The sequence below is a fragment of the Anguilla rostrata genome, chromosome 5 (genome assembly GCF_018555375.3).
Source record: "Anguilla rostrata isolate EN2019 chromosome 5, ASM1855537v3, whole genome shotgun sequence".
In the NCBI taxonomy this organism is placed as follows: Eukaryota; Metazoa; Chordata; class Actinopteri; order Anguilliformes; family Anguillidae; genus Anguilla; species Anguilla rostrata.
Genome location: NC_057937.1, coordinates 10,428,348 through 10,444,949, shown reverse-complemented (window position 1 = coordinate 10,444,949; position 16,602 = coordinate 10,428,348). Strand labels below are relative to the sequence as shown.

The window sequence follows — 16,602 nt, the reverse complement described above, 5'->3', positions numbered from 1 at the left end:
GCGGGGTGTTTCGCCAGGGCCTGTTTCTTCACAAAAGTGGGTGTTAATTAAAACAGGCCACGTCTTTGGCAGACCAGGAAAGTGGTGTGTCAGGCTGTATGCTGTAAGAATTGAAGCCATTGGCTGGAGGCAAAGGCCCATTATGATGCCTTGGCAAAAAAGCCAGCATGCTATTAGCCACTCCCAAAAAGCACAAGATGAGGGTTGGTCAAACATTTACGTGACTCATACAGGACCAAATGCCCAGGGTAGCTTAGAACAGTCTTGGCAATTGGAATTGCACTGAGAGTGCATTTTACTGAAAGAGAACATTTGATCCCTCTTGCATTCATATAAATGAACACTGAATTGTTAAATGGACACTGATCTGACGACTGTGTGCAACTGCAAGAACATAAGGGGTAGAAATCCACAAAAAGCCAACAACAAATCTACAACCAGACATCCAACAAACAAACTTGGATGGATGTATGTACTTTAACTATACTATACCCTCTACCCTTGCACTGGATATAATGCAAGAAAGAGCAAAGATGCCTTAAGCTATGAAGGAACAAGGAGATGATATATTACTCGCCAGCCGAAATATAACATCTGCTCTTTTTTTTTACGTGAGGCCTGGCTGTATCCCAGCCCAAGAGTCACGTTTCCTCTTATTTCTGTAATTGCAAATCACATTGACATCACACTCTCTCGAGAAAAAAAGCATGCAATACTAAATTATTAATAATCAGCCTTTCCAGGTAACGCAGCCCCCAACGTGTGGCTTAGCCGCACGACGAATGGAGACTGAATTATTGTGATTCATCTCCGAATCACATTCTCACATTACCTCAGACAAATAGCCTGGCCATAAACCACTGAGGTGAGCAACTGCAAGTGTGATTTTCCTTAACAAGGAGCGGCCAAATACTACCCGATATGACAGTATATCAACTTGGTCAGAAAAGAGCCTGAGACGAGCAGTACAAATTGCCAGAGTGCATATAAAATTAAGTGAGACACAAGACAAGACCAAAGCTTTGTAGTTAAGAAAAAGGTAGACTCTTCTTATATTGAGAACACAATACAAATGTATATGCATTAACTGAGTAATAACTCAGAGATTCCTGACCATTATTTGACCAAAAAAATTATGTTTGTCCTTTCTGTGCTGCATCATGGATTTATAGGTGGGGGGAAATCTGCTATGTATGTGCAGCAAACTTGTTTTAATGTACCAGAGCCATTGCTCGCCTGATGTTTGATGCTTTACAAACATCATTCAGAGATGTGGTAACCCACTGGCTCTGGAACCATCTATGTGGGTTCCATCTGAACTCCTGGCTGAGCTCCCTCTCACCAGAACTGGGACACCGTCACACCAACAGCACACAGAATGTGAAGATTAACAGCGCTACAACTCAAGTTTTTTATTGAATTACCTTTTTTTTTTTTTAGCATGCTAGTCATCAGTTATGTTCTGGTAGGCGAAAGAAAGCCCTAACTGTTCCAGTTTGTATGTGAAGAAAACATTTAGGCCATCCAAACTAAAAATGCAACGCTGGGGGGGAATTGGGGGGTTTAGGCTGGCTCCAAGTGGCATGCGAGCGAGCCCAAATATGCAAAACATCTCATCCCCAAGGGAAATGAAAACCAAAAGCAGAACAATCACTTTTTACGTTCACGAAAGCTTAAACCCAAAAACAGCACTTTTTATGGCATGATCATACTGTCATGAAGTGTGAGGATTTAAGCCTCTAGTTAAATAAATTACCCTCTTTGCTGGCAACTTCTAGCTCGCACTCGCCACTGAAAATGTCATTTGGTAAAAAAAAAAAAAATTTATAACGACGTAAGTGCAATCGAATATTACAAGACAGCGGTAATATCTCAAGCAAAGATAGCATCTCTCTTGGAAATTGCCCCAGCTCTTGATGTTGGACTCCCGGCTGACAGTTAGGTTGAAAATAAAAACTCGGAACAAATTTGAATAAATAACCAATCTGGGGGGAACATCACGACAGCCAAAATTTCAGTTACTTTGACACCATGACAGCACATGGCAAAAGATTGTTTTTTTTTTTTTTTAAAAAGCTGAGTATATGAGCTTGTTTGTATCACATTTATATTTCACAAGCCACTGCTGTCAGGATTTTTCTCACAGCCTTTACTCATTGAGAGCTGGACTATAGAGGACTGCCCAACCCTGTTACTGGAGATTGACCGTCCGGTAGGTTTTCACTCCAACCAAGCACACCTCGTTCAACTGCTAAAGCTCTCACTGAGCTGCCAATCACTAGAATCGGGTACGTCAAATTAGGGTCGAAATGAAAACTCTCAGGATTGTAGATCTCCAGGAACAGGATTGGGCAGCCTCGTCCTATAGGTTCGCAGCAGTCCGGTCAGGGACACAGGTTATTTTTTTCCCCCCCATGCACCATGTTCTGATTAGCCGAACAGCATAAACAAAGCTATTGTAAGCCATATGTGGCGCTAAGCGCACATGTGGCATTCAGCTGCGTCCGTGGCCGAGCTGCAGAGGTGACGTAACCCCGGCGCACACGCACGCACGCTGTCCGTAAAATCCACTTACAGCGCCGGACCCGTGCAAACTGCAGCGCAACATAAACACCACTCTTTATCTGCGCTCTCATAAAATATATCTTCCTTTTTTGGCTCCGCTGCAATGGAAAAAAAAAAACTACTTAACATCACATTGAGGAATTGCTCCTTTTAAAAAAAAAAAAAAAACTGCAATGCAGTCCATCTGACTCCACATTGATCACAAGAAAGTTCAGTAAAAACCACACAGGAATTCCATCTACTACTGTATCCTGCAACAGCACATTAACGTGAAGTTCTTGGGGGGATAATCGGAATTCTTACTATATTGCCTATAGCAACACGAAAAGCGTACTCTCCTGGGGTGCACAACGAGGACTTGTCGGTTTTTGGATTTCATGCCAGCTTTCTCCTGCTCCAAATTATTCCTCAGCCCGATCATTTATTTGAGCTGAGATTTTTTTCATAAAGTCTTGAAGTCGTGAGCCACAGCCAGAGACTGCTCTTGTATCCTTACCAAAAACCTTTAAACATTTTACGAGAACCTTCTGATATAGGAACAATCCAGCACAGCAAAACGCCAACACACACACTGGTCTTACAGAAGTTGTGTACCCATGGTATATTCCATTGAGGAAAGTAATAAAAATAGCACCTTTTGTACACACAAGCAAGAATGCAATGATCATAAATGGTCACACACACACACACACACACACACACACACAATGAGGCAGGGGTATTCCAATTCCCTTTGGCTGTAACCTCAGGCTTTATTTTTTCAGATTACATTCCAGCTGGAAAATGCTTTACACCTGGAACACTGACTTACTCCACATGCTAACAACATCTTCAGATAATCAGTCTAGAAGTCAGGCAGAACAGAAGGCAGTAGTTCCTATGGCCCTCGAGACTAGGGTGACAATGCTAGCATTACACTTCTGCAGTAATGCGTTGGCACACCTCGCAAAGGCTTAAAATGCCTTCCAGGGAAAGAGTGCATTCCCCCTTACAGGTTTGGGTGAATGCTTTAATGGAGAAACATGAGCAATAATGGTTTAAAAAACGTAACCTGCAGGCACTTACTCTGGTAGCGCCCGTCTTATGATCGAGTGCACTTGTCGGTAAACGTCCGGCTTCGACAGGCAGCGGCATGAGGTGTGGTTGGCAAAGCTCACGGTGACGGGCTTCGTCCCCTGTGTAACTGGTATGGTGATTTCAAAGAGCTGCAAGCAAAAACAAGAAAACAGACCGTCAAAACAGACAAAAGGAGCCCTTCTCCCGTAGAATAGCAGGGCTGGCGTATCACCCAAACATGTGGCCTTTGCAAATAAACAGACGTCAAATTTTCTCCCCTCTTGTTTGTGATCATTAGCGTGACTGTGGTTACGAACTAAAAACAACTCTGATAAGACTGGCTGAGAATGAAGGTTGTGCAAAATCTCCTTACTGAAAACTACAGTTTGTATAAACTTTATATAAACTGTGACCATAACAATTAATAAGCAAATAAATGGTACAGGTATAAAAGTGCTCTATATATCCTTATACTTAGGGTTATAATGCAGTATCCTGTTCTGTAAACACACTCACCATTGAGGACATAACTTACCAGCAGGTAATATCACAGTAGAATAAACTTCCTTTTTTCTACATTAACCCCTTAAGTTGTACCGGCCAATATTCAGGCTGGAGTGGGTTTATTTGCATTCATTCAGTTTTTTATGGTGGAAATTTTCAATCAGTCAGGTCACACGATTTACCGATTGAAAGTGTTAAAACTCATTGTTCTATCTCCATAAATTATTGAATGATGCCAATGTTTTAGCGACAATGGTTCCTTAATTGTAAAGTGGGGTGGCAACAAGCTTGGGGTCCTCACCTATGTGTTTTGGAAATCCACAGACGACACATATCATGTTAATGTTGGTATCTTTATCACAGCAAGGATACAGTGAATAAAATCTACTGTGATTTATAGTCCCAAAGACATGCTAACTCAGAAACATTGATGGAATGTCCATTGTTTACTTAGAAATTACTTCTTTGAAGAAATTCTCCTGAGGAATTACCCATCTGTTTCCTCATGTCACACATGCCAACAGTATTGTGTAAATAGGAATGCTATTACAGTGACAACTGAAGAGCAAGTTTGCTAATTAAACTATGTTTCTAATGGTATATAGCTTGTTAGGCTTGCATGAAAGGACACGCACTGTTTCTCCTGCATAAACAAATCGTAACTTATTCAGTATGCATGCCTAAGACATTACACAGCAGCAAGCAAAGTACTTGAGGCTTTATGCCTGCAATGTTATTTTGGAATACTTAAGTCTAAGCAGAAGGCTTGACTTTTGGAGGCCTTGGAAGAAATAACTACGCAGAGTAAATATTTCTGAGGACAGTAAAAACAGCTTTGACTCCAAAGGTAAAGAAAAAGATTTTGTAATCTGACAAAGTGAGAAGAAAAATAGAATAAAATTTAGATTGAATGCAACGTGATTCCATAGAAAACAACTTTGCATATAAGTTTAGATTTTTAGCTGATAAACCAAGTTTTCACTGTTTATCTAATATATATAGCTATTTGCGATCATATAACCAAGCTATGTTAGCTAAAGATTTCACCTTGAATTATCTCTATCACTCTTCAACTGTGCTGTGTTGGTATATATGCATCACTGTTAAAACTAATATTCAGCAAAATATCTGGCTGTTTTAAAGACAAACTAATGTAACATTAATATTTTTCCTGCATTGCTTCAGAGGGTAGGCAGCCTGGCCTGCCTAATCTATCCGGAACAGTCGTGTCCATGTGTGAACAGGCCCAACGTGGACTTTTTCTGTATAAGAACACCTAACCTGGATAAATGCACATGGCGATGTTGTAAGGTTCCATGTGTGAATCAGATCAGATTATTAGATTTTTAAGAAGTTTTTGATGCTGATATTCTGTTTTCCATTCTTATCTCAGGATTTATGACTGGCTCAGAAAATACTGAAATTATTTTTCCTCAGTAGTCCCTAGTGAAAAAACAATGTTGCCTGTGGAAACTCCTGATTCACTCTACTGACAAAGTCGTTAACACCAAAACAGATGACCCCCGTGCTGGCTCGTTACCACCAATGTCCTGCATACCTTGGCAGTACAACAGTTTCATGACTACAAACATTTGGCACACACTCTCTGCAGCCCACAGTGGATATTGGAAACAGCACATCTCTGCTCCTGATTGGGAGTGCGGAGTTACAGGATTATCAGATGCCGAAACCCGACCGAGGAACAGTTGAGACTACCATCTAACCTGGGAACAGTCAACACCTAAGAACTGAATGACCTAAGAACAGGCTCGCTTTCCCCTTCACAGAATCGGATCATTCTTCTGTCGAAACGATGACAAACTCATTAGTCCATTTGTCAGCATCCAACTACCCCTGGCCTGGGAATAGTCATATCCTAGTCATCACCCGACCTCAGAAGAGGCTTACACACTTTCCCATTCACTGAATCCGTTTTTTAAATCATTATTCCATCAAAAAGACTAGAACTCATTAGTCCATTTGTCAGTGTCAGACTATCACTAGCACCGGGAATAGTCATTTCCCAGTCATCACCTGACCTGAGAGCAGGCTCGATTCTCCCCATCGCGGAGCCAATTATTCTGTCCACTTTTCAGGGCAGAACTGCAGTCATCCATCAGCATCGAAATCAACAAAAAATAATGAACTGCCGTGCTCCTACTCTCCCCACAGAAAAAAAACATAAACATCAGCCACAGCAATAAACCACAAGACTGCAATCACATGTAAATCTGGCAGGCAGATAACTGTATTTATCATTTGATGCATACAGCAATACAGACTTTCATAATAAGATTTCAGATTAACAATCCAAGTTATGTCCTGTATATTATGTGATTATTGTGCTACTTGGGCCCACCCACCATGTTTGCATCAACCATGAGTGTGGTCAGGGGGAAATATGAGATTTATTTTATTGGGTGGTTATCCTGAGGGTATAAAAGTCGTGCAGATAGGTAATCCCTTATTCTCAGGCAGAGGTGTTGGGCTAGAAATCCTGGAGAGGAAAGACTGCAAAAACGATTCACTCGCATAGTTTAGCTGATTGAGACAAAGGGTGCTCTCTTGTGACTGTTACCTGTTCTACAGAACACAGAACTTGTCTAGACCCTCCCCCATACAGTCTACAGTTCAGACATCTGAATTATAAATGGGAATAATTAAAATATGGAATGTCTTTCTTTAAGACAGTTGTTTATCTTCGGGGTGACAAATGTTTGGGAAATGTTTTTGTTGGGAATGCTTCAATCCAATTTCCCCTTACTAAAGCAATCAATCCACCATTTCTCACAGAGAATACATGCATTTGTCTGCATTGAAAATGGCAGAGTTTCTCCGTCAGATATTTCAAATGCACTGGAACGCGCTCGCAGTGACCTTTGAAGCGCCAGATTTCGGGTTCGTTTCTGATTTATTTAGACAAGGGGGACGCACCCGTTGAGTAATAAATGCACTGGAACATTGCTAAGACTCCTCACCAAAACAATGTCAAGTTACAAATGTAGTCCAAAATACCCTCCGGTCATGTGTCTATGCGAGGGGGGTCATGAAAGTATTAGATCATGGAGAGAAACCACTTGATTCTGCTTGCCTGCGATGAGTGGGAGATTAAGATTAGCCTGAAGATAGTTTGAACATCACATTAAAAAAATTTGAACTTTCACCTTTCTCCCCAGTTCAGTGTGATTTGGGAAGATTTGTTTTTCTACCTGATGTCAACCAGAAAGTGCAAATGAGGGCATCCTTATTTAAAAGGCAATTATACGTATGCAAAGGAGAGGATGGCCAATCTTGATGACCTGTGTGGCAATAAAATACACAGTAAGCAGCCAGACATTACCATTACATCAGAGTAGACTAGTGTTCCAGCAAGAGAGTCATGTAATCATTCACCCTTGCAATAAATATTGTTGAGATATTACAATTTCAGATGTAAGAACTGGACATCTCTCAATTTCTGGGAGACTCTCTTGGCTAAGGTCATTAATATCTTTTTGACAGGGGTCAAATGTTGCCCCACCCCCCCACCACCACCACCTCCCACTGTAACTCACCGTCTTGCTGATGTAGGAGGTGCTGAGGTTTCTGCACTGAAGCTCCTCGCTGTTGCAGCAGCCTCCACATCTGTAGACAGACACGCAGGGTGGTTTATAGAAGACGTTTGTAGCCGCCCCAAACTCTCTCCCCACATCTAAACACACTTCCCGAGGCATGCACAGGGTCTTTCTCCACTCTGACTCAATACCTGTTGAATGCATGGCAAGAGACCAGACAGGAAGGGGAGACGCATTAAAATGACAATCACAATAATAAGCAATTCATTCAAATATTATTACGTACACCCCTAAGCCCATAACGCTAAAACTCCTGGCAAATGGTATATTCCATGCTACTGCTTTTTACAATTCAAATTAAATGGGCTCTCCCAAGTTGCTGACAATAGATAGATATTTTTTTATTATTTAAGCTCATGAAAAAGGAATAATAGTCCTTAATGTCCTTAAAACTAAGTGCTAACATTTATGCTAACCCATGCAATGATCAGCGGCGAGGACAGAAAGTGACGTACTTTTTAGAATCTCGAAGTTGAAGTACGCCGCGGCGAACGCCGGGAGCTCCTCGGACCGCGCCTCGGCGGAGAACCGCTCTCTGCCGGCCAATCGCGATCCCCGCTTCGAGCGACACTTGAGCATAGTCCAAGAGTTTGGGTAGACTATCTTCATCAGCTCGTCCACGCTCGCCGCAGAACGCAACTGCTGTTCTAGGTCTGCCTCCGTGTGTTCCTGTTACAGAGAGAAACATGCAGCATTAGCCTGACAGTACACAATCGTTCATATTTAATATCACAGTTTCATTTGTTACAAAATGCTTGCACTGTTGATTAAGGCAAGAAAGGCATTTGCTTTCAAGATCTTTCCACTGACTTCATGCAGTCTTTTTTTTTTTTTTGTACCAAATACCATGGGCATGCATAATAATGGAATGGAAAAAAAATACATGTTTTCTTCATTGATTAAAACTGAATAAAGCTGTACACTTCAGGTTTCCTTCTAAGTTCCTAGAATACACAAAAACATGGCTGGATGCACATGGTACTTATTTATTATTTTCATTTTTTTTTTTGGAAGTGAGTTTGTGAAATGCCAGGGGGACACTGCAGAGGGAAAATAACACCCTGTGGAGCCTACACAGTTTCCTGTGCCATTTTCACTCCCGAATCTCCCTCGCCTACTGGCAATTAAAAAAAGTGCTTATTCAGTAAGCTGAGCTGGGTTAGGTCCGGAGTGGGAGCTGACATGAAACAAAGTCTGGACTCGGTCTCTAGTGCGGTGGTCCTCGGGGACTCTGATAGGAGAAAGTGTGAAAACAGAAGGGGGGGTGGCGGGGTAGGGCCGGCCATGGTGCTGATGAAAAGCGATACTCCTGTCTGGAACATTCCAGGAAACATGCCCAGTTACCTTCATGACTGATCGCCCCCTCCAATAAAAACTCCTGGGATTTTTTTCTCCAAGGTGTCAAAAAGCAAAAAAAAACCATCCTAAAATAGATTCTTCCAGTTTATCTAGGCAATCCATCATAGGTGAATGGTCTCCTAGACCATATAAGATTATTAAAGGTCAAAAATGATCCCACACTACAGACAGAGTCTCACCTTGCCCTGACAGGTTGTGTTCAGAGCAAGAAATATGGCAGTTTAATGGCCCAGAATGGTCTTCATCAAACCTTGGATAAAATTAACAGATATATGAACACTTGGGTACCTCAGGGAGTAATTCATGCCTCTGTCAGTCAGCCAAAAAAAGAAAGATTTAGTAATGGAGGAATGAAAATATGGAAGGGTAGGCGCTGACCCCAGGAGATGAGGGGGGAATGTACGGTATGAGAATTGTCAGAAAGACCCTGTGGGAGGCATAAGCATTTGAGCCGCTTGTTCTTACTGCAGTGATGTGCTGTACGGTTTTGATAAAAATCTGGATCATGGCAACAGATACTGTGGTTTTCAGTCCCACAAGCTGAAGAAGCCCAAGTTGCCATTGCCACACGCAGGGAGGAGGTGTTAGTCGCACAGGATACCACCGCCCATTTACTGAACCTGGCCTGCTCAGTCCGAGGGGTGCCTACGATCTGCCTACACCAGTTCGGTCCATCCTCCACCATAGTGACTGTGCAGAAAAGCTGGTGGATTGCAGAATGGAAAGATGCATTTCTGAGAACCCATGATGTCATATCCTCTAACCAGATATACTATGTTGGAGCAATGGGGCAGACCTAAAATATTACTGGGAATTGAAAAAGGGGGGGACAAAACTATTTAAAAAAACGAAACAAAACCAGACCGTGCTACGGAAACGACAGCAATAGAAATAAGACTGCTGACATTTGTTTATGCTTTTATCCATGCTAAGCTTAATGGCATCTCAAAACTTATAAAACGTATAAATGGATGCAATGTAAATGCTACATAAAAAAAAGTTGTAAGTTGCTCTGGATAACAGCATCTGCTAAATGCCTGTAATGTAAGGTAATGAAAGAGAGAAGACATACTGCAGAGTTGTCTCAGCTGGCAAAAAGGCAGAACGTGTGTAAAAGAGCAGCATTGGGAAAATCCTGCCACTAAAGGATAGAAACCATCTGAAACTCAGACAATTATGGGGGCAGAGAGAGTTCTAGAAAAACACTGCGAAAGGGGAGAGTAAATCTTTTTGTTACTGTTATAAAAAGTCATGTTTTCAAAGATTAAGGCCCAGACAGCACTGAATGTGGTTGGTTTGAATCCAGGCCCAGTGGACCGGTCGTGGGAGTAAACTTATCTGGGATATCAGGATAGGTGCACTGATATCTCAGAGAAACAGAAGTAGAGGGGAAGCAACTGTGTCATATCTATAGTACTTAGGAGAGACAGACGAGGCCATACTTCTCTACAGAGAAGAGATAGCTAACCCACATTGGCTTAAATCATCACACATTCCTCAACCGACATCTGTAAAGCATTTTTTATCATCCAGCAAATGGATTCAGACATAATACTCTAACCGAAGCCCCTCGGCTCCCAGTCAACGTTCTGCAGCCGTCAGATACTATTATGTCATTCATCGTTTTACTCGACCTGCCTGCGGAAATATACTAAAAAAAATGGAATTACTCTTAAAAAAAAAAATACTAAGGTGTCGACAATGAAATATGTCTCGTTGGATTTCACCAACTGTGCAATGGTGCTGTAGACAGACTGATGTGACCTCTGTAGCTCATGAAAAAGTTTGACTAATTGCCTCATTTACCAAGAGGCAATTAAGTTGAGAGGTGCGGCCATCTTTGTTTTCCTGAGTCCCAGGGTTATGGGGTTAAAAATGGCCTTGTCCGCAAGACCAATATTTTCTCACTGAAGCTTTTAGGTGGAGGAAGAAACCAATCCTGGAGGGAAGTGAACATTTCTTCCCACAGAATTAGCTTTATTTGTTTAGGAAACCTGAATACTACAGAAAAGACCCAGCAACGCTATTGTGTTGAGTTTCTTCCATGTCTTTGTTTATAACGATTCCTGAGATAACATCCATAGGCAGTTTCCTACCAGGAACAATAGTAACTGCAGTGCATAAACATGTTCACACATTGCTTGCTCCACAGGCCCTTGAGTTCACAGACTTCTTTATTGTTTTAACACAATCTATTTTCTGGAGTCCTTGACAAACTAAATCACTTCTGGATCTCAAAAAATAAATACATAAATAAATAAATGTAGCATCACATCCTTCTCTAATAAATCCAAAATAGCAGCTATTGTTATTTTAGGACTGACAAGACAGCACTACTCACAGATGGGCAAAATCAAGATGTCATTCCAGATGTTAAAAAACATCAGTAAGGTAAAATGAATGGCTTATAATAGTTTTATTTGTCTACACAGTACTGAAACAAACTGCACACAGTATGAAATCAAAGTATTTTTCTGGACAATGGAGTCAGTCAAACTCTTACCATTTTGCATTAGTCTGTTAATTACACATTAGGGCCATCTGATAGTGATTACTTTATCATTATAATAATCTAAACATGAAAACAGATTCTATGTGGTAAGAGGTTCATTGATTTACTGGATGAACCCATAACTTAGGAGCTCCAGCAAAAACATGTCATGCTTGTTGTTAGCAAATCTATTTTTAGAAAGCAGGAAATGGGAAATGGCTGTATGTAGTCTTGGGAAGTATTGTGACATACAAGGTATTTAACTATCAGCCCTACGGTGATTTATACTTTTTTTTTTTTTTCCACAGTAGATATCTCAGGAGATAACCATTCTTTCAACCAAACATTTTTTTCCACAAGACTTGTCCCTATCTGGAAATACCAAGTTTAGACCTGGAAATCACATGGAATATTTAGTAGGCCAAAGTAATCCTTATTATGGAGTGCAATCAGTACAGTACAAGCAATTTTTTTACTTTCAGCTTATCACTGAACAAGGATCATGTAACAGTGGAATGAGAACAGAACCATAAAGCAACATAGCCCTATTTTGTTTAGCTTTTTAATTTGTGTTTTGCCTTATCCCTGTCATAATGCATGGCACTCTGCAAGGTGGCCAGAACGTTTACCGGAATTCATTATCCCATCCATACATGTGCTAGTACAATGGACTTCACTGAGGCCCGGATTCTGGAGGATGGAGGCCAGCAGAGGGGGTAGTGCCAGGTTGCACTAATAAATCGACTGTTCCTTTTATGGTCCTTCGCTGGCTGTAAGCTTCAGTCTATTTTTTACCTGGACACAAAGCATGGTTGGTGCTACCTCAGAGGAAATCCACAGGGTTCAAGGGTTAGGAGGCTCCACCTTAGCACCATATCACAGGCTTCCCAGACGTCAGTGGAACCAGCCGGCTGACACGCTCCCCACCGACAACTTCCTTTACTGTGCCTGGGTGCTATCATGATCAATGGCCTGTACCTGGGATCTGCAGTCCACACCTGGGTGCTACTATGATCTAAAGTCTGTACCTCTGATCCACAGTCTATGGATGAATGCTATCATGATCCAGTCTTTACCTGTGATCCACAGTCTGGGTGCTATCATGAAATGATGAAATTCAAAATACAGGCTTGTGTTCACGGATGCCTTCGCCTATGACCCAGTAAAATGATCTTAATGGAAAAGCTGACCGAAAAGCAATGGCCAGTAAAGATCAGCAATGCATGGACATTAAAGGCAGTAAAGCATCACACACTATCTTGTTTCAAATACGTACTCCTCCCACGTATGCTAAGTATACTGTATTTTCTATTGAGTATTTACTATGTGGGTTTTTTCACCACATTTTAATGTTTCCATTTAGCTCTGACAAATGTATTCCATCTGGGGAGCCCTGCATCCAAAAACATCAAATTGTTTCAACAGATTTTTAACAGAAATACGAGCTTCTTTCCTTTACAATGAGTTGTAACCATTTGCATCAAAACAGCAGAGCTGTTCCAAATTCTGATACAGTGATTCATATTAATTGTGTTTTAAAATGTCAGACTGTGGGAGATCAAAGCCACCCAGAGCGACCATCCGTCGGCCAGATTTTACGTTAAAAGGCATCACTTTCTGGCCGCAGAAGTATCAAAATCCAGAGCGATTAAAAGATTTAAGATAAAATGTTTTTTATCTTTGGTGCATGACTTTGAATCAGAAGTCAGGCAAGACGAAAACATAGAGGAATGAGGCTTGCGTAAAATAATGGGAAAAACAAGCGGTTGAAAGGTGGAGGGGCTCGCAGGTAAGAGTGAGGATGAAGAGTCTGATTCTGCAGAGCCATTGTGAGTTACGTCTGTGCTCCCTCCACTGCCGATGCTCACAAGCAACGGCATCTGTTTCATGCATTGACAAATACAAAGTTATATAACAGTGACAGTGATAAGTGCACGCAAAGGATGGATGGGCTTGTTTAAGTTCTCTTGGATGATTGAGCAGACGACTTGTGGTCTGGCTGTTCTGATCTTATTGTTCAAGGGTCAGCAAACGCAGACATTCACTGATGCCTTGGAACCCAAAATGGTTACAAAATATGCACTGCCAAGATATAAACTGCATCCTGTTGCATGTGAAAAATAGCATTTAAAACACTCAAAAGGATGAACCCTATCTGTGGCCAGTTGGACTGATTGTATCGAGGGATTTATCTGCACAACAGGGCCATCTCTGTTGAATCTAACCAGTGAACTCTGTCTTCATCTTTGAACCACAATTTCAATTAAGTGATAACTTATCTGCACAGCATTATGAGTTAAACATGTGCAGAAATAGCCTGCAAACAATCTTATTAAAATCACCAAAGAAGCAACTAAAAATAAACAGTCAGTCCTATTTTTATTCAAGGATAAAAACAAAGATGCGATTAGATGGGTGATTCATGTTTGTTGGGCTTGAGATCAATAACAGTAAATCAATAAAAATCACTGATGCAATATTATGGGATAGCGCTTGATCCCATTCCAATTGCTGGAAATCATTTTCCAGTCAGCATTGACTGTTAAATCAATCAGGATGCTTCCAGCACAGTAAAAAGTCTGAGAAACTGACATCTGTGGTTCTATCAATGTAGATATAGGACTTGAAAGCATATGAACGAATACTATCAAGTAAAATACCACCTGATTTATAGACTTTCAATTGGACAAGGATGCAAGTGATACATTTTTAAAAATCATTTTTTTTTAATCATCCCCTTTTGTTTTTTTCCCCTAATTGTCACTGGCAGTTGCGACTTTCAGTTCAGCCCTGGCTGACCAGCACCCTTGCAAGAACAAATGTACACCACCTTCAAATGCTCTAGCATGCAATCCAGTGACACACTACACACTGCATGTCATACTGTACTATTGTTCAGCTACTCTAACTGGTAGGGTATGGGCTCTTTGGTGGGTGAAGCTTATGCTAATGTAACCCAAGGAACTGTGACTGTTGTGAAGCTGCACACTTTCTGCTATGGACCCTTCCTAGTCAGGTAATTCCATAGCCCAGGCTCAAACCTGTGAGTAGGGAACCACAAGGAAACCTGCATGGCTTCATGTTTTTATTTATATTTAGGTATTCACCCAACATAACACAATTCCATCAGTGGCTTGTGCTTTACAGTGTTCTCAATGCATTATGTTTCAATGCATTTTCAATAAACAAAATATTTAACATTGATTAAGGCAAGGGGAAAGAAAGTACAACAACATTAACGATGTGCTTTATCACGATTGCATTTGCATACTGCAAACGCATGCTTGGTGTAGATTACTGTTGCTCAATAAGGCAATTAAGTGTGTTTCTCTACTTTTCTTACCAGGATGTCAGCGCTAATGTAGCATTTCTTCTGAGCTCTGGGCCAAGACAATTGCCTTGCCAACACCACATCACAAAACATTGGCCCCTCTCACAATGCTACATATCCTTAAATGGCTTAACTAATCCTGACCTCCAGCAGCTGGACTGTTCAGCACTGGTCCTGAAAGCCTGCAGTAATAATCAGGTATTTCAGCAGCCTCTATGCCAAAAAACCCCCTCAGAGGGAGGCTAAACAGGGCTCCTGCAAGGCGGTGAATCAGGTGGTTGTAGAGTCTGACTGACTACCAGACCCTAATGGGTTTAATCAGTAGGGCTGAGGATTCAACTGGTCCCCTACTCAAAGATGTGTGATAGAATGCTATGGTGCACTGCTCCAAGATCTCCTCAGAAGCCGGGTTTGATTTTGAAACCACACCTAGATCAGAACAAGATGTGACTAGGACGCCTTCCCTGCTGTTTTTGAATGAAACGTCGGTCCAGCCGCCAATTTCACTGGCAAATTTAAGGCAATATATTTTCGGCATTTTTTTTTTTTTTTCCAAAGTATTTGTGCAACACATGCTACTCATTTTGAACTCATAGATGGAAAAATGGTCTCTGTGTAACAATCACAACAGACATCTGCGGCACTGCTTCAATTATGTGTGACTTTCAGAGCACGTAATACCTTTCACTGATCCAGGGAGAACAACTTACAGTGATATGGAATCTGCTTAATACTTATTTGTACCATACTGACTTCATATTGTTTCACAGAAAATTCATATCTTTAAAAAATGCAGAATAAAGCAACAAAACATCTCAAGACACCACTATGGTGAATGAATGATTCACAGCATTCATTTATACTGAGTCAACTGTTTATGACTACAGTGTATAGTTATGAATCTTAAAACACACACATCCCTGTGAATCCACACATCATCAGCTTCTCTTTATATGAAGCGAAATCACATGTGCTTTTTGTTTAGTATTAATTATACGGCAAAACAAACGCATGGCTGTAAAATATAAAAGTACATCACAATGACGTTTGCACCAGCTACTCACACTAGTCTTGTCTGTACACAATTAGCCTTATTTTTCCTTTTTTTCCACCATCTTTAAAATATGCTTTGGTCTTTTCTGGATCACACAGCCCAGCAGCAATCTACAAAGGGGCTCCTGGCAATGATATAAAAAGCAATACAAGTCAGAACAGTTCTCCAATTTTATCCGTATTAGTGACTTCACGCTATTGGAAGGAAAAAGTGCTGCAGGCATTCCATTAGGTAGGCTACAGAGTAAGTACTAGCACAGCCACCCTAAGAGATTTCCATTGTTTCAACTTGACTTAATGGATTAATTAAAGGGCAAATTAAATGATGTTGGTGTAGAGCTATCCATTACTCCTGGGTCTGTAAGTAGACAGAAGCCCTTAATCAGCGTAATTTTAGAAAGCTTAAACAAACAAAGCTAGTAAAATTGCAAAAGTGAATACAAGGGGGGAAATGGGGGGAGGGGTTATGAGCTGATGTACACTAATCGGAAAAATATGAAAACCTGACTGATGGCCAATGATAAGTCAGCAGGATACAACATACTGGAGACCTTATTTTCTGCAGAAGCCAACACGGGTCAATTTGTTCCAACAACACCTGTCCATGGGTCACTTCCTTCTGTGGAGTG

The 16,602-nt window shown here is 41.1% G+C and overlaps 1 protein-coding gene across 1 annotated transcript in view; it reads right to left on the bottom strand.

Annotated features, from left to right (window-relative positions):
* vegfc (vascular endothelial growth factor c) overlaps positions 1-16,602 on the bottom strand; it is a 35,723-nt gene that overhangs the window by 11,489 nt on the left and 7,632 nt on the right. Inside the window, exons 2-4 of the mRNA XM_064335079.1 lie at positions 8,195-8,408; positions 7,680-7,870; positions 3,631-3,770 (exon numbers count right to left, since the gene is read on the bottom strand). Of these exons, the coding sequence (XP_064191149.1) occupies positions 3,631-3,770; positions 7,680-7,870; positions 8,195-8,408 (545 nt within the window). The remainder of the gene's footprint in view (positions 1-3,630; positions 3,771-7,679; positions 7,871-8,194; positions 8,409-16,602) is intronic.